The sequence below is a fragment of the Rhinichthys klamathensis genome, unplaced genomic scaffold (assembly GCF_029890125.1).
Source record: "Rhinichthys klamathensis goyatoka isolate OS25496 unplaced genomic scaffold, OSU_Roscu_1.1 h1tg000182l_1, whole genome shotgun sequence".
Taxonomy (NCBI): Eukaryota; Metazoa; Chordata; class Actinopteri; order Cypriniformes; family Leuciscidae; genus Rhinichthys; species Rhinichthys klamathensis.
In genome coordinates this window covers 330001-352583 of record NW_026606710.1, presented here as the reverse complement: position 1 = coordinate 352583, position 22583 = coordinate 330001, and the positions used below count along the sequence as shown (strand labels likewise).

The window sequence follows — 22583 nt, the reverse complement described above, 5'->3', positions numbered from 1 at the left end:
TCAACATATAACACTCAATCATATAGCACTCAACATATAGCACTCATAATCATATAGCACTCATAATCATATAGCACTCAACATATAGCACTAAATCATATAGCTCCCATAATCATATAGCACTCATAATCATATAGCACTCATAATCATATAGCACTCATAATCATATAGCACTCAACATATAGCACTCATAATCATATAGCACTCAACAATAACATATAGCACTCATAATCATTTATGACTCATCATATAGCACTCATAATCATTTAGGACTCATCATATAGCACTCATAATCATAGCACTCAATCATATAGCCCAACATATAGCACTCAATCATATAGCCCTCAATCATAGCACTCAACATATAGCACTCAACATATAGCACTCAACATATAGCACTCAATATATAGCACTCATAATCATAGCACTCAATCATATAGCCCTCAATCATAGCACTCAACATATAGCACTCAATCATATAGCACTCAATATATAGCACTCAACATATAACACTCAACATATAGCACTCATAATCATAGCACTCAATCATATAGCACTCAATAGCACTCAACATACACTCACCTAAAGGATTATTAGGAACGCCATACTAATACTGTGTTTGACCCCCTTTCGCCTTCAGAACTGCCTTAATTCTACGTGGCATTGATTCAACAAGGTGCTGAAAGCATTCTTTAGAAATGTTGGCCCATATTGATAGGATAGCATCTTGCAGTTGATGGAGATTTGTGGGATGCACATCCAGGGCACAAAGCTCCCGTTCCACCACATCCCAAAGATGCTCTATTGGGTTGAGATCTGGTGACTGTGGGGGCGATTTTAGTACAGTGAACTCATTGTCATGTTCAAGAAACCAATTTGAAATGATTCAAGCTTTGTGACATGGTGGTGCATTATCCTGCTGGAAGTAGCCATCAGAGGATGGGTACATGGTGGCCATAAAGGGATGGACATGGTCAGAAACAATGCTCAGGTAGGCCGTGGCATTTAAACGATGCCCAATTGGCACTAAGGGGCCTAAAGTGTGCCAAGAAAACATCCCCCACACCATTACACCACCACCACCAGCCTGCACAGTGGTAACAAGGCATGATGGATCCATGTTCTCATTCTGTTTACGCCAAATTCTGACTCTACCATCTAAATGTCTCAACAGAAATCGAGACTCATCAGACCAGGCAACATTTTTCCAGTCTTCAACTGTCCAATTTTGGTGAGCTCTTGCAAATTGTAGCCTCTTTCTCCTATTTGTAGTGGAGATGAGTGGTACCCGGTGGAGTCTTCTGCTGTTGTAGCCCATCCGCCTCAAGCAGGGAACTACACTAACATTTTCCACTGGTGGCACTTGCGCTACTTACTTTTTCAGTTACTAGCGCAAAACATGATTTGGTCGCACAAATTATTTATAGTAAGCTACTCTGGATAATAATGACCAATAATGAAACTGTATTGCATACAGAAGTGCTTTTTATTTTACTTGCCATCTTTTAAACCAAATGCCTTCTTGTTTTCTTTAAAATTGGTTGGGATAGATTTACTGCAATAGAAAATACAGTAGGCCTACACAATAAAGTGCTAAATGAATTTCTTTTGGATTTCAACATGCTATTGCAGGCACAGATGGGTAGACTTCTGAACTCTTAAGGAAAAATAAAATAAATATAATCCACTTCGCGTGCTTCATACTGTCATAGTGAAGCTTCAATGATTTGTGTTTGAATTGTTTTGACGCAGTTACAAATTTGGACAGTCCTGAAGGCCCACAGAATTTACAGTAGGGCTGCACGATATTGGTAAAAAATGACATTGCGATATTTGATTTTTCTGTGATATATATTGCGATATAAAAACAATTTCAAACAAAAAGCTCTATTTGGAAAGAATGAATCATTCTAGAATGACTGGGGTGGTTTTGTCATGGAGTAAATCCACATAGAAACTAATATTAATAGAATGTTTTAATGTAGTTAACTAGACTTTAATAAATGGAACCTTATTGTAAAGTGTTTCTGATTTATGTCTCTTGAGTTCAGTGTTGGACAGATCAGTTGTTTTAACCAATCATTAAAGTGAATCGGTTCAAAGGAGTCATATTAGTTCGCGAATCGGACGTGTCATTAACGGACCACGGCACACGTTGTGTGATTATCCAGGCAGTTTAGGACATCGCAAAAGATTTGTCTCACTCTCAACACAGAAAACATTTCATCACTAGATAGATTTTTTTGTTTTGTTTATTGAAAGTGTGGTTTATGTCATATTTGTGTGGAAAGCTTTTCAGAGAAGATGAGGCAACGTTATTTTAGCACAATTCACAACCAGTGGTAGTTCAGGAAAAAAATACCATCGTGTATTCTCAAAGATATTCAGTCAACTCAATTCATTAATATGAGCGAGGGCGGGAGAGAGAGCAAGACAGTGTGAAGACGGCGAGAGAGTGCGCGCGCGCGGCTTTCACTCTCTCTCGTTCTCTCAGTTAAACAAGCGCGAAGCCAACTAGATGTGTTGAATGCTCAGAGAACGTTATAAAACGTATTCTTAAAATACACATTTCTGTTTTAATAAATGCTCATAGTAAATCATAGCAGATTGCCTAAAACATATAGGTACAAAAATAATCAAACGGTGATACATTTGCGACCCATTAAAAATTAGGGTCGCAATGGCATTTCAAAAGGTCGCATATGCGACCATTTTGGTCGCAGTGTAGTTCCCTGTCAAGGTTGTGCGTGTTGTGGCTTCACAAATGCTTTGCTGCATACCTCGGTTGTAACGAGTGGTTATTTCAGTCAAAGTTGCTCTTCTATCAGCTTGAATCAGTCGGCCCATTCTCCTCTGACCTCTAGCATCAACAAGGCATTTTCTCCCACAGGACTGCCGCATACTGGATGTTTTTCCCTTTTCACACCATTCTTTGTAAACCCTAGAAATGATTGTGCGTGAAAATCCCAGTAACTGAGCAGATTGTGAAATACTCAGACCGGCCCGTCTGGCACCAACAACCATGCCACGCTCAAAATCGCTTAAATCACCTTTTTTTCCCATTCTGACATTCAGTTTGGAGTTCAGGAGATTGTCTTGACCAGGACCACACCCCTAAATGCATTGAAGAAACTGCCATGTGATTGGTTGATTAGATAATTGCATTAATGAGAAATTGAACAGGTGTTCCTAATAATCCTTTAGGTGAGTGTATAGCACTCAACATATAGCACTCATAATCATATAGCACTCAACATATAGCACTCATAATCATAGCACTCATAATCATATAGGACTCATCATATAGCTCTCATAATCATAGAGCACTCATAATCATAGAGCACTCATAATCATAGAGCACTCATAATCATAGAGCACTCATAATCATAGAGCACTCAACATATAGCACTCATAATCATAGCACTCATAATCATATAGCTCCCATAATCATATAGCACTCATAATCATATAGCACTCAACATATAGCTCCCTTAATCATAGCACTCATAATCATATAGGACTCATCATATAGCTCTCATAATCATAGAGCACTCATAATCATAGAGCACTCATAATCATAGAGCACTCATAATCATAGAGCACTCATAATCATAGAGCACTCATAATCATAGAGCACTCATAATCATAGAGCACTCATAATCATAGCACTCATAATCATATAGCTCCCATAATCATATAGCACTCATAATCATATAGCACTCATAATCATAGCACTCATAATCATATAGCACTCATAATCATATAGCTCCCATAATCATATAGCACTCATAATCATAGCACTCATAATCATATAGCTCCCTTAATCATAGCACTCATAATCATATAGGACTCATCATATAGCTCTCATAATCATAGAGCACTCATAATCATAGAGCACTCATAATCATAGAGCACTCATAATCATAGAGCACTCATAATCATAGAGCACTCATAATCATAGAGCACTCATAATCATAGAGCACTCATAATCATAGAGCACTCATAATCATAGAGCACTCAACATATAGCACTCATAATCATATAGCACTCATAATCATATAGCACTCATAATCATATAGCACTCAACATATAGCTCCCTTAATCATATAGCACTCAACATATAGCACTCAATATATAGCACTCAACATATAGCACTCAACATATAGGACTCATAATCATATAGCACTCAACATATAGCACTCAACATATAGCACTCAACATATAGGACTCATAATCATATAGCACTCATAATCATATAGCACTCAACATATAGCACTCAATCATAGCACTCATAATCATATAGCACTCCTAATCATATAGCACTCCTAATCAAATAGCACTCATAATCAAATAGCACTCATAATCAAATAGCACTCAATCATATAATAGCACTCAATCATATAGCACTCAATCATATAGCACTCAATCATATAGCACTCAACATATAGCGCTCAATCATAGCGCTCAATCATATAGCACTCATAATCATATAGCACTCATAATCAAATAGCACTCAATCATATAGCACTCAATCATATAGCACTCAATCATATAGCACTCAATCATATAGCACTCAATCATATAGCACTCAACATATAGCACTCAACATATAGCACTCATAATCATATAGCACTCAACATATAGCACTCAACATATAGCACTCATAATCATAGCACTCATAATCATATAGGACTCATCATATAGCTCTCATAATCATAGAGCACTCATAATCATAGAGCACTCATAATCATAGAGCACTCATAATCATAGAGCACTCATAATCATAGAGCACTCATAATCATAGAGCACTCATAATCATAGAGCACTCATAATCATAGAGCACTCATAATCATAGAGCACTCAACATATAGCACTCATAATCATATAGCACTCATAATCATATAGCACTCATAATCATATAGCACTCAACATATAGCTCCCTTAATCATATAGCACTCAACATATAGCACTCAATATATAGCACTCAACATATAGCACTCAACATATAGGACTCATAATCATATAGCACTCAACATATAGCACTCAACATATAGCACTCAACATATAGGACTCATAATCATATAGCACTCATAATCATATAGCACTCAACATATAGCACTCAATCATAGCACTCATAATCATATAGCACTCCTAATCATATAGCACTCCTAATCAAATAGCACTCATAATCAAATAGCACTCATAATCAAATAGCACTCAATCATATAATAGCACTCAATCATATAGCACTCAATCATATAGCACTCAATCATATAGCACTCAACATATAGCACTCAATCATAGCGCTCAATCATATAGCACTCATAATCATATAGCACTCATAATCAAATAGCACTCAATCATATAGCACTCAATCATATAGCACTCAATCATATAGCACTCAATCATATAGCACTCAATCATATAGCACTCAATCATATAGCACTCAATCATATAGCACTCAATCATATAGCACTCAATCATATAGCACTCAATCATATAGCACTCAATCATATAGCACTCAACATATAGCACTCAACATATTGCACTCAATCATATAGCACTCAATCATATAGCACTCAATCATATAGCACTCATAATCATATAGCACTCATAATCATATAGCACTCATAATCATATAGCACTCATAATCATATAGCACTCATAATCATATAGCACTCAATCATATAGCACTCATAATCATACTGCCATCAGAAAAAAAAAAATGGAGATGACGACAAGGATGAAAATCTCATTCAAAGACTTCAGTACTCCTGCCCCCAAGCCAAATAAATTAAATAAGGTCAAAAAGCACATTTCCTTCTATAATATGACACATTTCATCGTGAAACAAAGCGGAAAGTCTGACTAATGTCTGACTGTAGGACATGACGTGGTTGAAAAATAAGAGAGAAGAACAATAACAGTCAAGTTCATAAGACAAGGATTAAAGTAAATCGAGTTGATTTAAATGCTGTTAAACATTAAATAGTAATTCATCAGATATTTTTAATGAAATCTGGGAAATTTCTGTCGCTCCATTGACAGTCTGTTCAGCCAAAACTCGGACGCTTCAAAACAATCGTTGTTTATGTTTGAATAAAAGCCTAAATTAAGTCTGTTCATCATATAAAGCGGTCGAGCGACTTCATAAGACTTGGATTAAATCACTCCATTCATATGGATTAGTTTTTCATCTTTTTGAAGCATCAGAGTTTAAAGCAACAACTTAATTTGTGTGAAGTAAATATACAGCCAAAGCAAAAATTATTCAAACACCAGATATCATTTTTTATATGTTTTTTACTAGTTAATTTATGTAAATGAGGAGAGCAAAATAAAGTAAACTGTGACATATTATACCCAAATATTCTTCATACAGTGACTAACAATAACATTTATAAAAAATCGGGACCAAAAATGATTCCTCCACTTTGAGCTGATCATGTTCTGCTGAAGTGTGTTTTCTGTAATTGCTAATGCTCTTTTTACACACAGACTGAACAACATGAAGCATTGCTTGGTCACTGGTTGAGCTAAACTGGTATTATCTAATTGTGTAGTTAAATTTAACATCTGACAGATATTCAACATAATTCATGTGTGAGAGTCTAACAGAAGGACGGACAAAACCAGTCAAATATCAACTGAGTTCTGCTCATATTTAAATACCATTTTCTAAACTATAGCGAATAAACTGTGATAATGTGAGAAATGTTGAAGGAGTCTGAATACGTTTTGGTTTGACTGTATATAATATAAACTAACCATTGAATATGTTCATGGGAGTAAAAAGATGAAAAATACACTTACATCATCTTCATCATCATCATCTTCATCATCATCATCATCATCGTCGCTGTCAGCGCTGCTGCGCTTGTATCCGGGTGGAAGTGGAGGTCCGACAACATCATCATCGTCATCATCATCCTCTTCTTCCTCCTGAGGAGGCAGCGGTGGGCCAATGACATCAGAGTCACTGTCACTCTCAGCTTCCTGTTTCCTGTTCACACAAACACAGGAGAGACACACGGTGACTGAGCTGAAAGGGATAGTTCACCCAAAAATGAAAATTTACGCCATGATTTACTCACCCTGAAGCCATTCTAGGTGTATATGACATCAGTGTTTCCCCTAGGATTTTTTTCAGGGGGGGGGGGGGGGGACTGCTAGTGTTGCGGAGCGGGCGTGTTACGGATACGTGGTGTAATTTTTTTTTGCAATCAAAAAGCATGTCTAATTAATTAAAATAATGTATTATGAATCATTAAACAATACTTTTTAAAAAAAATATATGAAAAAAAATGTCACACTAATTCTGTGTTGTGTTTTTTCTGGTAATAAAATGAAGACATAAAACACAAATTGTATCATTTATCATCAATTTTAATCATATGAAATTAAATAAACTTTTTGCCAAATAACTTGCTGCATAATGAGCTTCACTGTTAAAATTAAAACATGGATTATTCCTTAAAAATGTCAGTTTTGATGATAATTTATTTGGATTAGTGTTAGTGTATTATTACATTGGGACATATCTAAATTCTAATGTACAACAGTAATATATTTCTGTCAAGTTAAACCGAACTTTTATTTTGACGGGTTGCCGTTAAGTACCTTTTGAGTTTCTGTGTGTTTATGTCATGATGATAGTTTTTCTCAAATGAAGCGGTGAAATGATCACGAAGTGACTTTCAGAGTGGATCTAGAGCCTGAGAGGAAGTTCATGCATTTGTGTCTTCATATAGGCCAAAAAACAGCGCAAGCGTCACACGTGCTTCAGTGTGTGAGTGTGTGTGTGTGTGTGGTAAATGAAACTGCGCGTCGGCGGCACCATTCATTCACACAGAACATGCAGGATTCGCATTTAAATAGTCTTTGTGTTTTAATATTCACACACACTAGTCTACATCGCGATTTGATTTCAAGTGTACTGAACTGCTTTCTATTTTTTCCTCAAATTTACAAATTCCATGAAATTCCGCGATACACACTAAATTCCTTTTTTATGACTGGATTTCGTCAGCATTTTAGGGGGGGCCGCCCCCCCAAAAAAATGGTAGGGGAAACACTGGACATTATATTAAAAAATGTCCTGGCTCTTCCAAGCTTTATAATGGCAGTGAATGGCCGTTTCTGTTATGAAGTCCATCAAAGTGCATCTATCCATGATAAAAGTGCATCTATCCATGATAAAAGTGCATCTATCCATGATAAAAGTGCATCTTTCCATGATAAAAGTACATCTATCCATCATAAAAGTGCATCTATCTGTCCATCATAAAAGTGCATCTATCCATGATAAAAGTGCATCTATCCATCATAAAAGTGCATCTATCCATCATAAAAGTGCATCTATCCGTGATAAAAGTGCATCTATCCATGATAAAAGTGCATCTATTCATCATAAAAGTGCATCTATCCATCATAAAAGTGCATCTATCCGTGATAAAAGTGCATCTATCCATGATAAAAGTGCATCTATTCATCATAAAAGTGCATCTATCCATCATAAAAGTGCATCTATCCGTGATAAAAGTGCATCTATCCATGATAAAAGTGCATCTATTCATCATAAAAGTGCATCTATCCATCATAAAAGTGCATCTATCCGTGATAAAAGTGCATCTATCCATGATAAAAGTGCATCTATTCATCATAAAAGTGCATCTATCCATCATAAAAGTGCATCTATCCATGATAAAAGTGCATCTATTCATCATAAAAGTGCATCTATCCATCATAAAAGTGCATCTATCCATGATAAAAGTGCATCTATCCATGATAAAAGTGCATCTATCCATGATAAAAGTGCATCTATCCATCATAAAAGTGCATCTATCCATCATAAAAGTGCATCTATCTGTCCATCATAAAAGTGCATCTATCTGTCCATCATAAAAGTGCATCTATCTGTCCATCATAAAAGTGCATCTATCCATCATAAAAGTGCATCTATCCATCATAAAAGTGCATCTATCCATCATAAAAGTACATCTATCCATCATAAAAGTGCATCTATCCATCATAAAAGTGCATCTATCCATGATAAAAGTGCATCTATCCATCATAAAAGTGCATCTATCCATGATAAAAGTGCATCTATCCATGATAAAAGTGCATCTGTCCATCATAAAAGTGCATCTGTCCATCATAAAAGTGCATCTATCCATCATAAAAGTGCATCTATCCATCATAAAAGTGCATCTATCCATGATAAAAGTGCATCTATCATCATAAAAGTGCATCTATCCATCATAAAAGTGCATCTATCCATGATAAAAGTGCATCTATCCATGATAAAAGTGCATCTATCCATGATAAAAGTGCATCTATCCATCATAAAAGTGCATCTATCATCATAAAAGTGCATCTGTCCATCATAAAAGTGCATCTATCCATCATAAAAGTGCATCTATCCATCATAAAAGTGCATCTGTCCATCATAAAAGTGCATCTGTCCATCATAAAGTGCATCTATCCATCATAAAAGTGCATCTATCTGTCCATCATAAAAGTGCATATAAGTGCATAAGTGCACCATTCACTGCCATTATAAAGCTTGGAAGAGCCAGGACATTTTTTAATATAACTCTGATTGTATTCGTCTGAAAGAAGAATGTCTTGTACACCTAGGATGACTCCAGGGTGAGTAAATGGAGTAAATTTTCATTTAAATTTAAATTTCAGCTGAACGCTCATTGAATAAAGACGTTACCTGGACGTGGATGCGGACGGTTTCTCTTTGACGCCGACGGGCCGGAAGCCGCTGCTCTCCTGAACCTCCTGTTTCTGCCGCTCTTCTGTGACGGTGAAGAAGATCGAGGTTAAAATGGCGTCTTTGAGACTGAATCACAGGTGAATAATCACACTGACCTAAAGCTCGCTGACTTCTCTCGATCGCCGTCCGCCTCGTCTGCTCAAACATGGCCTCCAGGTCAAAGGTTCGAGCTTTCTTTCCTGAGAGCCAAAGAAATATTACAAGTGATCATGTGACTCTGACACACACACACACACTCCTGCTTCTGTGACATCTGAGCTGAAACACTCACCGAATCCAGAGAAGCCCATGACTGACGAGATGTCTGCATCGTTACTGGAGTCACCTGTCAATCACAGAACACAATACAATGCATTCATATCTAGAGGAATTCTTATTTTATTTTGAAGGATGAATAATTTATGGGTGGCAAAAATCTATAAAATACAAATTAATTAAATAAATAAACAAATAATAATATTATTTAAAGTTCAAATTTAAGTTTCAATTTACAAAGATTATTACATTATTTGTTTATTTTAAACTATGAATAATGTATGGGTTTTAGGCAACAGTTATTAAATAATATTAATAATAATCTATAGGGGGAATTATTGTGTTATTTTAGAATATCTATTATTTATATTGTTGCAGAATTTCTATTACTACCTTCATAAAAAGTATATTTATTGATTTATTTTGAATGATGAATAATTTATGGCTTGTAGGCAAAAATGTATAAAATGACAAATTAATAATAATCTAAAGGTAAAATATGATTTTCCTTTTAGATTTTCTATTATTATAACAACATAATTTTTACTATCACCTTATCAAAAAGAACTTCAGGGTATATTTGTTTATTTTGAATGATGAATATATGTGGGAGGCTAAAATTCATAAAATAAAAAATTATTAATAATAATCTAAAGAGGGAAATTAGAGTTTCATTTTTGGAATTTCTATTGCTATTATTACTTTTCTATAAAAAAAATATATAAAGTTTGTGTATGTATTTATTTACAGCGATGAATAGTTTATGGGTGATAGGCAAAAATTCACAACATAAAACTGATTAAATAATAATAATAATCTAAAGGGAAAATAAGAGAATAATTTCTACCTTTACAAAAGAAATACAAACTATATGCCAATTATAATAGCGAATTATTATGGCATTATATCGAGTGTTTGGTGTTAGTGTAGTATATCTAGGGCACTTTAACGAATACCATAGTGATACCATGGTACAAGCCCAACCAACATGGTATTGCAAACATATTCACTCATACGGCAGTCAATGAGTGACAGAAACGAAGGCTAAAGGCTCCTATATTTGAATTATTAATAAATAATGTTCAGAATCACATGTGCCTGAGGAGCCTCAGATCATCATAACGGCTGCTCTGACAGTATCTAACTTCATTAAACCATCACAGCGTTCAGCAAAACACTGCCCTGCAGTTTAAACACATTCATCTCACTTATAAGAGAGAAACACTTTATAAAACACGTATAAAACTCACAAACTTACCAGAATCACTGCTCTGATCAGCCATGACAATAATATCGGACACTTCCGGGACGCCGGAAGTCAAAATAAAAGTCTCTTCTGAATACAAGTCCTCGGTTACTTTTGAGAAATGTTTGTCTTGAAGCTTTTACGGAGTATTTTCATACGGAATAAAAATATTTAATAATTTGACTAGAAATAAATAAATAGAAAATGATAAATAATTTGACCATAAATAAATGTTTTTCCCTTGTATTGTCCCGTTTTTTTGTTATTTTGTACCTTGTATTTTTTATCCAAAATCCATTGTTACTTATGAAGCTGATAATATAAATACACGATTGTATTCCAACTAATTATTATCTAAATAATAAGGTAATATGTTCACACACCTTTCGACGTATTAGTACATTTTGTCAATAAACAATAAAGTCATGTTTATTGTTAGTTTGTTAACTTATGCTAACAAACAGAACCTTATTGTAAAGTGTTACCGCTATTATTAATAGCAAACAATTATATATCTTCATAGAATTTGTGCTTGACAATATTTCAGCTCAGGTATAATTTTTAATGACATGGATGTGATTAATAACTGGGAAATATGAGATCTTCCGTTTCACAGTATTTTATTAAAGGATTGTCAAATAAACAAATCTTAGAAATGCAATAAGACAAATTCAACCATAAATTACACGAACACTTTACAGTAAGTCCCATTCATTAGCATTACTCAATGCATACCTAACTAACAATGAGCAATATACAGCATTTATTCATCTTTAGTTCATAAAAATACAATTAGGTGGGGAGTTTGGGGCGTGGCTACTTTTGGTTTAAAAATGTATGAGTAAAAGTTGAAATTAGATTAACAAATGTTGTAGTAGTATTAGTTTGTTTACTAATAATGTGAACAAATGAAACCTTATTGTACAGTTTTACCAATTACACATTAGAACCTAATGTTAAATGTAAAAGACACTGAAGGCTTGTTGTAGTTTGTGGAGAGCTCTGCGTTCTGTCGGGCGTCCAGAAATGACTCGACGTGGAAGAAAACCAACAACGCACCTGTGAGAGATTCTTGTTTATTCCGCACAAATCTGTGCCGACAGCTTACTCAAACAGTCAAGACACAAATGATACACATACACGAATACCACAATCCTTCACAGTCAACAGCTGCGCAACATCTGGCGGTTCTGTGTGCAACACCTCTTCAGTTCTGCTCGTCCTCGGCCACGATCCTCTCGATGGCGGCCCAGTCCAGTTTGCTCAGAACGCTACCGGTGCTCTGAGAGAAAGAGTCCAGATCCAGATCTCGCAGATGATCCGCGTTTATGAACGATTCATCGGCCTGGAGAAGTACAACAATCACATGATCTTCTGTGCAATAAGGCGTGTGTGCAGAACACAATGCTAGTATCATGTTGTACTGTATACTTGCCTTAGCCAGCGGAGTGAGAAAGATGGTGCCTAATGTTTTTTTAAATTAAATTAAACATTATTTATAACCCTTCTTACTTGTTTTTTCCTTGCCCATAAACATCCGAAGCGTTGACAGCTTAAACACTGGCTACTATCTGAACAAATCTGCAACCACTAATGATAATATCTATTGTAAATTCTTTGGGTTACACTTTATTTTTAAGGTGTCATTGTTACAGTGTAATTATATATTTAAGTACTGAGTATTAATAATTAACTACATGTACTTACTATAGGGTTAGGGTTTGGTTGAGGGTTAGTTGCGTGTAATTATGCATAATTTACTACGATAAGTACATGTAACATATGTAACAAGGACACTGTAAAATAAAGTGTTACCATTCATACTGATTTTGTTAATGTTATATTCCTGGAGATATGTATTGTGAAGTTTTATGTGGTGTATAAGTAATATTGTATGTTATTTTATGGGTTTACCTGCCCAGGGACAGCAGATGTAAATTATCTGTTAGCTAACTCTGGTGTAATTACTCTTAATTGTACATTGTCCCTGTAAAAATAAACAATAAAATAAAGTACAGTAAAGTAACCCTCTGGCAATCATTTCATTATTATTATTTTATTTTAGTAACACTTTACAATAAGGTTCATTAGTTTACATTATTAGTTAACTACATTAGTTAGCATGACCTGCACTTATACAGCATTTATTAATCTTTGTTAATGTTAATTTCAACATTCACTAATACTTTATTAAAATCTTGTTAACATTAGTTAATGCACTGTGAACTAACATGAACAAACAATGAACAGCTGTATTTTTATTAACTAACATTAACAAAGATTAATAAATACTGTAACAAATTTATTGCTCATGGTTAGTTCATGTTAGTTAATACACTAACTAATGTTAACTAAAAAACCTTATTGTAAAGTGTTACCATTATTTTTTTACTAAATTTACAAAACATGGAAACAAAAACAAACAAAATGCATTCAAGGAACAGATTCTGTCAGCACTGCTTATAAACACTGCAAGTCTCCACATGACACACTAATACCAGATAGAGCATTAGGTCAATAAACATATATTTTTTTAATGAAATTAATGTACTATATTTTCTTTCAATGTTATTTTTTCTTTATTATTTTGTACTATTTCTTCAGTGTTTTGAAATTGCCATCACTACCTAGATGCCTATATGAGTATTTTCAAACATAATTACTAACTTTTATTAGGTTTTGCACTTGGATATATATATATATATATATATACACTCACCGGCCACTTAATTAGGTACACCTGTCCAACTGCTCGTTAACACTTAATTTCTAAGCAGCCAATCACATGGCGGCAACTCAGTGCATTTAGGCATGTAGACATGGTCAAGACAATCTCCTGCAGTTCAAACCGAGCATCAGTATGGGGAAGAAAGGTGATTTGAGTGACTTTGAACGTGGCATGATTGTTGGTGCCAGAAGGGCTGGTCTGAGTATTTCAGAAACTGCTAATCTACTGGGATTTTCACGCACAACCATCTCTAGGGTTTACAGAGAATGGTCCGAAAAAGAAAAAACATCCAGTGAGCGGCAGTTCTGTGGGCGGAAATGCCTTGTTGATGCCAGAGGTCAGAGGAGAATGGCCAGACTGGTTCGAGCTGATAGAAGGGCAACAGTGACTGAAATAACCACTCGTTACAACCGAGGTATGCAGCAAAGCATTTGTGAAGCCACAACACGCACAACCTTGAGGCGGATGGGCTACAAAAGCAGAAGACTCCACCGGGTACCACTCATCTCCACTACAAATAGGAAAAAGAGGCTACAATTTGCAAGAGCTCACCAAAATTGAACAGTTGAAGACTGGAAAAATGTTGCCTGGTCTGATGAGTCTCGATTTCTGTTGAGACATTCAGATGTTAGAGTCAGAATTTGGCGTAAACAGAATGAGAACATGGAACCATCATGCCTTGTTACCACTGTGCAGGCTGGTGGTGGTGGTGTAATGGTGTGGGGGATGTTTTCCTGGCACACTTTAGGCCCCTTAGTGCCAATTGGGCATCGTTTAAATGCCACGGCCTACCTGAGCATTGTTTCTGACCATGTCCATCCCTTTATGGCCACCATGTACCCATCCTCTGATGGCTACTTCCACCATATCACAAAGCTCTAATCATTTCAAATTGGTTTCTTGAACATGACAATGAGTTCACTGTACTAAAATGGCCTCCACAGTCACCAGATCTCAACCCAATAGAGCATCTTTGGGATGTGGTGGAACGGGAGATTCGCATCATGGATGTGCAGCCGACAAATCTGCGGCAACTGTGTGATGCCATCATGTCAATATGGACCAAACTCCCTGAGGAATGCTTCCAGCACCTTGTTGAATCTATGCCACGAAGAATTGAGGCAGTTCTGAAGGCAAAAGGGGGTCCAACCCGTTACTAGCATGGGGTACCTAATAAAGTGGCCGGTGAGTGTATATATATACACATTTAGAATACTTAATTGTGGCTGGTTTGTAGATTGTACCCCCAATAAATTAATCTGATTTTCCTATTCCCCATTCATTTCTGGTCATAACTTTTGGCCATTTAGCCTTTTCTAATTATGTCCACAGTTTTTATGTGTTCCAAGTTTGCTTTTGTACCAAGTTTTGTACAATTTCGATGAATTTTTCACTTTAACCCTCTGGGGTCCTTCATTTCAGAGTCACACTCAGGACCTTCGGGTCCAAATGGGCCGGAAGGGTGGGATTAATATTTATTTTTAAAAAATCATCTTTTTTTTTTTTTACTTGTTTTTTATAATATTTTTTCTTTTCTTTTTTGGTGTTTTGAGATAATTTCAAAAATAAAAATGATTTATAATTAATATTAATGCAAAAATTATGACCCATTTTTTCCCCATTGAATATAATAGAAATTTAAAAAATATATTTTTTATTTTATTTTTATTTTTTAAAGCTGTATTTCATTTTAGAGTCAAGCCTAGGCCTCATGAAAGCAATTTTTGAAATGAGATGGATGCCATCTGGTGGACAAACTGAGCATTTTAAAAATTCAAAACCCATATGTAATCTGAATTTATTAGTGTGTATGTGTATAAAAGTGTGTTTGTGTGTGTGTGTGTGTGTGTGTGTGTGGATGTGTCTGTTTTGCACTCTTGATGTTTTATAGATTCACCCCTTCACTGTTGTGTGCTTTTTTTCTGGATCGTGGCTGATTTGTAGTTTGTACGCACAAAATAACTCTGTATTTTCACATTTTTGCCAATTTCCCATTCATTTCCTATGCGGGTCCATTTGGACCCGAAGGTCCTGAGTGTGACTATTTTTTTTAACAACCACTTAGACTATTCAAATCCTGTCCCCAATTTTTTGGGGTGTTCATATGCCAAGTACCAACAAAGTCACCAAATTTCGGACCATTCCGATAAAGCAATGATTTAAAAAATATATATATTTAAATGCTTCGGGTCCATTTGGGCCGAAGGACCCCAGAGGGTTAAAATGTTTGATCTAAAATGACAACCAGAGGCTTAAAGGGTTAGTTCACCCCAAAATGTAAACTCTGTCAGTAATGACTCTCCCTCATGTTGTTCAACCCCGTAAGACTTTCGTTCATCTTCCGAACACAAATTAAGATATTTGTGATTAAATCTGAGAGCTGGATCACTCCTCCATAGGCTTCTAAGGGATCGAAACTTGCCGGCCCAGAAAAGTTATTAAAGACATCGTTAAAATAGTCCAAGTGACGACAGTGGTTCAACCTTCAGTTTATCAAGCGACGAGAATACTTTCTGTGTGCAAAAAACAAATAACGACTTTATTCAGCTATTCATTCCCTTCTCTGTGGGCCTCGAGTGAGTTCACATAGTGTAACAGCGCAGCGCTTCTGGTGTACGTCACACACAGGCTCACTATTGGCCGACGCTGGTCATGTGTGTGATGTGTGTGACGTACAACCAGAAGCGCTGCGCTGTTACACTACGTGAATTTGTTTTTTGCGCACAGAAAGTATTCTCGTCGCTTGATAAACTTAAGGTTGAGCCACTGTCGTCACTCGGACTATTTTAACGATGTCTTTAATAACTTTTCTGGGCCGGCAAGTTTCGATCCCTTAGAAGCCTATGGAGGAGTGATCCAGCTCTCAGATTTAACCAAAAATATCTTAATTTGTGTCTCGAAGATGAACGAAAGTCTTACGGGGTTGAACAACATGAGGGAGAGTCATTACTGACAGAGTTTACATCTTTAGGTGAACTATCCCTTTAAGGACACCTATAGAGGCAGCTTTATTAGTCATCCTCATTTATATAGCGATCTTACCAATCTTATTAGATTGGTGAGTCACATTTGTCAGTGTTGGTGAACTTCTCACCTGTCTGATATCATGATCCTCCAACAGAGGAATCCTGTGCTCATCTGGACTCTCTGCGTCTCTTTCTTCCACATGCGTCCGATCTCTCTCTTTCACTACTCTCGGTTTTGCTGTAGGCGTGTGGAACCCATTTTTCATCACAACAGAAGAACAAATGAGAATATATGAAGGAATGTTGTATATTTGCATATATGCTTGCATAAATAGAGATTATGCCGTACATACATATTTTGTATGTTTTGTTTATTGTGTAAATATACATACAGTCAAACCAAAATGTATTCAGACTCCTTCAACATTTCTCACATTATCAGTTTATTCGCTATAGTTTAGAAAATGGTAATAAAATATGAGCAGAACTCAGTGGATATTTGACTGGTTTTGTCCGTCCTTCTGTTAGACTCTCACACATGAATTATGTTGAATATCTGTCAGCTGTTAAACTTAACTACACAATTAGATAATACCAGTTTAGCTCAACCAGTGACCAAGCAATGCTTCATGTTGTTCAGTCTGTGTGTAAAAAGAGCATTAGCAATTACAGAAAACACACTTCAGCAAAACATGATCAGCTCAAAGTGGAGGAATCATTTTTATTATTACAACAAATGTTTATAAATGTCACTGGTAGTCACTGTATGAAGAATATTTGGCTATAATATGTCACAGTTTACTTTATTTTGCTCTCCTCATTTACATAAATGAACTATAGTGTCCTGCACACACTAGTAAAAAAATATCACAAATTATATCTCGTGTCTGAATAATTTTTGGTTTGACTGTATTTTGTTTAAGACAAATTTACACTTGTCTATAAACCTCATTCTGATTCTGATATTTTCACACAAACACATTCAGAAACGGCATACTCTGATGAGCGCTCTTCGTCCCTTGTCTGGGTCTCAGGTCGGACAGCATCCCACGCCGAGTGACCTGGGATAGCCGATCGCCTGGAAGATCACTGGCTGCATGTGAAACGTGAGATTGAAAGTTTTCAAAATGATCACGATCACCATTAATAAATGAAATCAGTCCATTATACGACATGAACCTGGTCTGTGCAGCCCGAGCCTCTGGTTTAGCGAGCCGTGGGCTTTTCCCGCAGATTTCCCCTGAAGCACAACAGTCTTTCCCAGAGAAGATGCCGAGCGTCTGTGTGGGCCGCTCTGGTTCTTGGGAACCCTCTTGTTTTTCCCAGAGGCTTGACTTCTGCTCCTGAAACACAGGGAAGGATATTAAGCGTGATTTGTGGTACGTCTCCAAAACTAAACACTGGCTCCGTCTCAAAAACACAGAGAGTTGCCAAAAGGTTCCTGTAAAGATGCATCACTAATTGCAGAAGGCGTTGCACAGACGGAACAGTAAAGCAAGTTTATTTATATTTACATTTATCCAAAGCGACTTACAAATGAGAACAATAGAAGCAGTTAAACTAACAATAGGATCACAATATGCAAGTGCTATGACCCTTCCCAGTTTAGTCTAACGCAGTTTTTGTTTTTAAATAGATATAGAATATGCACTACGTCACAGAATGTCTCTGAACAGATTCACGCCCACTTTTAGGCGTGTCTTCAATACAAAATAGTGTCACAAAACAACGTCCGTACACAGCCGACAGGCGTGAATAACTTAAGAAATCACTCATATAAAACATGTCAAGTAATGATATGTCCACCCTGCCTGCCATAGAGCGTGAACGATACATACACAAACTTAATTTGGTCAATTTAAAAACATGTCCCTTCATTCTCCCCGCGTCAAACTGGTGTAACAACCCCACCCAGTGGCCAGAGGTGTATAACCCGGACACTTACTCGTAGTCGTACCTCATCGAGTGAATGATTTAAATTCGTTTTTGAAAGTAAACATTCTTTAAATGTATTATGTCTTATAATATACATTATAATATATCTTATAATGTATATAACCCCATTCGGTGGGGTTGTTAAACCAATTTGACGCTGGGAGAATGAAGGGACATGTTTTTAAATTGACCAAATTAAGTTTGTGTATGCATCGTTCACGCTCTATGGCAGGCAGGGTGGACATATCATTACTTGACATGTTTTATATGAGTGATTTCTTAAGTTATTCACGCCTGCCGGCTGTGCACGGACGTTGCTTTGTGCCTTTCTTTTGTATTAAAGTCTATGGGAACACTAGTTTGTTTTCCCCTAAAAAGGGGCGGGACGAAATTGACAGTTAAGTTCCTGGATGTGCCGTATAGAAGAGTTAGTATTAATGGATCAAGTGTTGCCGAAAACGATGCGTCTTCAGCCGTTTCTTTAAAATAGCTATATAGCACATTTCATACGCTATGGTAATTTAAAGTGCTTTACACTGAAAGGAATTAAAATAATCAGAAAATAAAAGCAAGGAAAATTAAAACCGTTATAAAAGGAATTAATTAAAAGAGGTACAAAGATGATACAGGAATTAAAAGAGTAAAAAAAAAAAAAGGATACATAGATAAACTTCTCAAACGTCTCATTTTCCAGCTCCCAGTTTGACTCTGGGATTTCCCCATGGCGATCACACAGATGGCACTGACCTGAGCGTGTCGTGGGGGATTGTGGGAAGGTTCAGTGGTGTGGTGAGCAGGTCAGTGATCAGACTGCAGGCGTCGCGAGCTCTCTGTTCATGATGCTCCTGAAGAACCGTCCTGAGAGCACAGGGAATAATAAAATTGAAATGAAGCATGTGGGAAACCACTGAATAGGTGCCTCCCGATCCACATGCTTATGCACTATTTTATGTAAGAAATTAGGTCACGGGTGACTTATTCACGATTCAGCACTAGCCTCTCGTTCCTTATAGCTTTTGTAAAACGGTTACCACTCAATACAAATATTAAAGCCGAAAAATATGTATCAATGTAACTTCCATGATGTAAAATCACTAAAAGCTTTCCTTCCGCTGGAAAAAATAGTCCCTGACTGTCAACAGCAACAAAAGTTACATTATTTCACCATTAGATGGCGGCAAAGACTCTCTTTATGAGTCAGTCAGTCAGTTGAGAAGACTTTTATATTGAAAGGACAAACTTGTTGTGAACACAGAGAAGACAAATGACTAGGGCACTGGAAAACCCCTTAACGTTAACTGTTAAAAGGACAATATATCGCTGCAGACATTCAAACTGATTTATAATTACGAATATAGGACTGACCTGAAGGAAAATGCTATATCTACTGTAAATGCAGGTACTCTCGCTTACTCACAATACTCTACTCTAGAAGTTTCAATGAACAATATCAATGAGAACATTTGTTTACGTTGCTACGAGTGGTTGCTAGGGGTGTTGTGTAGTGATACATACAACGTTGGGTGAAGCGGTCATAGCCGTGTTTATCGTGAGTATTGACCAATCAGAATCAAGGACTGGAACTAACCGTTTTATAGAGAGCCTAAGTCCCTCCCCTCCGCTTCCGGCTCATGGGACCTTATTTCGGAAAAAACATGTATGGTAGTCAATGGCGAGAGAAAACTTATCTTTTTATTCCGTCTGAACTGTGCCCTGAATTACACATGTGATGTTTGCCAATTTAAAAGATAATTCTGAAAGTCAAGAAAGTCGCAGTTTGTTATAAAACAGAAGAGTGACATTTAGTTTTGTGTAAAAATCGCTCAATGAACGACATCTCCCGGGAAGCGAAACAACGAGCGAGATCCGCTGCTGGTGTGTGTGTGCAGTCTGGTACAAAACACTCAGGCATGACGGCGTAACGTTACGATTATAACGCAAGACTATAGAAACACTGACAGACGTTAGCTTCAGTAAAGTTAGCTTCAGTAAAGTCAGCTTCAGTAAAGTTAGCTTCAGTAAAGTTAGCTTCAGTAAAGTTAGCTTCAGTAAAGTTAGCTTCAGTAAAGATAGCTTCAGTAAAGTTAGCTTCAGTAAAGATAGCTTCAGTAAAGATAGCTTCAGTAAAGTTAGCTTCAGTAAAGTTAGCTTCAGTAAAGTTAGCTTCAGCTTCAGTAAAGTTAGCGTCAGTAAAGTTAGCTTCAGTAAAGTTAGCTTCAGTAAAGTTAGCGTCAGTAAAGTTAGCTTCAGTAAAGTTAGCTTCAGTAAAGTTAGCTTCAGTAAAGTTAGCTTCAGTAAAGTTAGCTTCAGTAAAGTTAGCTTCAGTAAAGTTAGCTTCAGTAAAGTTAACGTCAGTAAAGTTAGCGTCAGTAAAGTTAGCTTCAGTAAAGTTAGCTTCAGTAAAGTTAACTTCAGTAAAGTTAACTTCAGTAAAGTTAACTTCAGTAAAGTTAACTTCAGTAAAGTTAGCTTCAGTAAAGTTAGCTTGCTTCAGTAAAGTTAACTTCAGTAAGGTTAGCTTCAGTAAAGTTAGCTTCAGTAAAGTTAGCTTCAGTAAAGTTAGCTTCAGTAAAGTTAGCTTCAGTAAAGTTAGCTTCAGTAAAGTTAGCTACAGTAAAGTTAGCTACAGTAAAGTTAGCTTCAGTAAAGTTAACTTCAGTAAAGTTAGCTTCAGTAAAGTTAACTTCAGTAAAGTTAGCTTCAGTAAAGTTAGCTTCAGTAGCTTCAGTAAAGTTAGCTTCAGTAAAGTTAGCGTCAGTAAAGTTAGCTTCAGTAAAGTTAGCTTCAGTAAAGTTAACTTCAGTAAAGTTAGCTTCAGTAAAGTTAGCTTCAGTAAAGTTAGCTTCAGTAAAGTTATCGTCAGTAAAGTTAGCTACAGTAAAGTTAGCTTCAGTAAAGTTAGCTTCAGTAAAGTTAGCTTCAGTAAAGTTAACTTCAGTAAAGTTAGCTTCAGTAAAGTTAACTTCAGTAAAGTTAGCTTCAGTAAAGTTAGCTTCAGTAGCTTCAGTAAAGTTAGCTTCAGTAAAGTTAGCTTCAGTAAAGTTAGCTTCAGTAAAGTTAACTTCAGTAAAGTTAGCTTCAGTAAAGTTAGCTTCAGTAAAGTTAGCTTCAGTAAAGTTATCTTCAGTAAAGTTAGCGTCAGTAAAGTTAGCTTCAGTAAAGTTAGCTTCAGCTTCAGTAAAGTTAGCTTCAGTAAAGTTAACTTCAGTAAAGTTAGCTTCAGTAAAGTTAGCTTCAGTAAAGTTAGCTTCAGTAAAGTTAACTTCAGTAAAGTTAGCTTCAGTAAAGTTAGCTTCAGTAAAGTTAACTTCAGTAAAGTTAGCTTGTTAGCTTCAGTAAAGTTAGCTTCAGTAAAGTTAGCTTCAGTAAAGTTAACTTCAGTAAAGTTAACTTCAGTAGTTAGCTTGTTAGCTTCAGTAAAGTTAGCTTCAGTAAAGTTAGCTTCATTCATTGAGAGAAAATGTGCGCCTTTGGGGTTTGTAGTCTTTGTAATTACGTATTTTCACAGTCTTATACCTCAAAAGTTTTACATCAAACTGCGACTTTCTTGACTTTAAATGTATCTTTTAAATTGACAAACATCATATGTGTAATTCAGGGCACAATTCAAACGAGATCAAAAATTATTTGTTGTCTCTCGCCATTGACTACCATACAATATTTTTCAGA

The 22583-nt window shown here is 36.2% G+C and overlaps 2 protein-coding genes across 3 annotated transcripts in view; both read right to left on the bottom strand.

Annotated features, from left to right (window-relative positions):
- The window catches only part of LOC130094888 (WD repeat-containing protein 70), a 125718-nt gene extending 114347 nt beyond the window's left edge, over nucleotides 1-11371 (bottom strand). Inside the window, exons 1-5 of one of the 2 annotated variants that reach the window (XM_056261418.1) lie at nucleotides 11298-11371; nucleotides 10056-10109; nucleotides 9880-9963; nucleotides 9722-9806; nucleotides 6810-7003 (exon numbers count right to left, since the gene is read on the bottom strand). In XM_056261418.1, the coding sequence (XP_056117393.1) occupies nucleotides 6810-7003; nucleotides 9722-9806; nucleotides 9880-9963; nucleotides 10056-10109; nucleotides 11298-11322 (442 nt within the window). In that variant the 5' untranslated portion in view covers nucleotides 11323-11371. The remainder of the gene's footprint in view (nucleotides 1-6809; nucleotides 7004-9721; nucleotides 9807-9879; nucleotides 9964-10055; nucleotides 10110-11297) is intronic. The other variant, XM_056261417.1, reaches the window with a different exon arrangement.
- Nucleotides 11372-12347: 976 nt separating this feature from the next.
- Nucleotides 12348-22583, bottom strand: part of cplane1 (ciliogenesis and planar polarity effector 1) — an 88872-nt gene continuing 78636 nt past the window's right edge. Inside the window, exons 48-53 of the mRNA XM_056261409.1 lie at nucleotides 19662-19772; nucleotides 18159-18322; nucleotides 17970-18072; nucleotides 17913-17938; nucleotides 17108-17301; nucleotides 12348-12630 (exon numbers count right to left, since the gene is read on the bottom strand). Coding sequence (XP_056117384.1) covers nucleotides 12493-12630; nucleotides 17108-17301; nucleotides 17913-17938; nucleotides 17970-18072; nucleotides 18159-18322; nucleotides 19662-19772 — 736 coding nt within the window. The 3' untranslated portion in view covers nucleotides 12348-12492. The remainder of the gene's footprint in view (nucleotides 12631-17107; nucleotides 17302-17912; nucleotides 17939-17969; nucleotides 18073-18158; nucleotides 18323-19661; nucleotides 19773-22583) is intronic.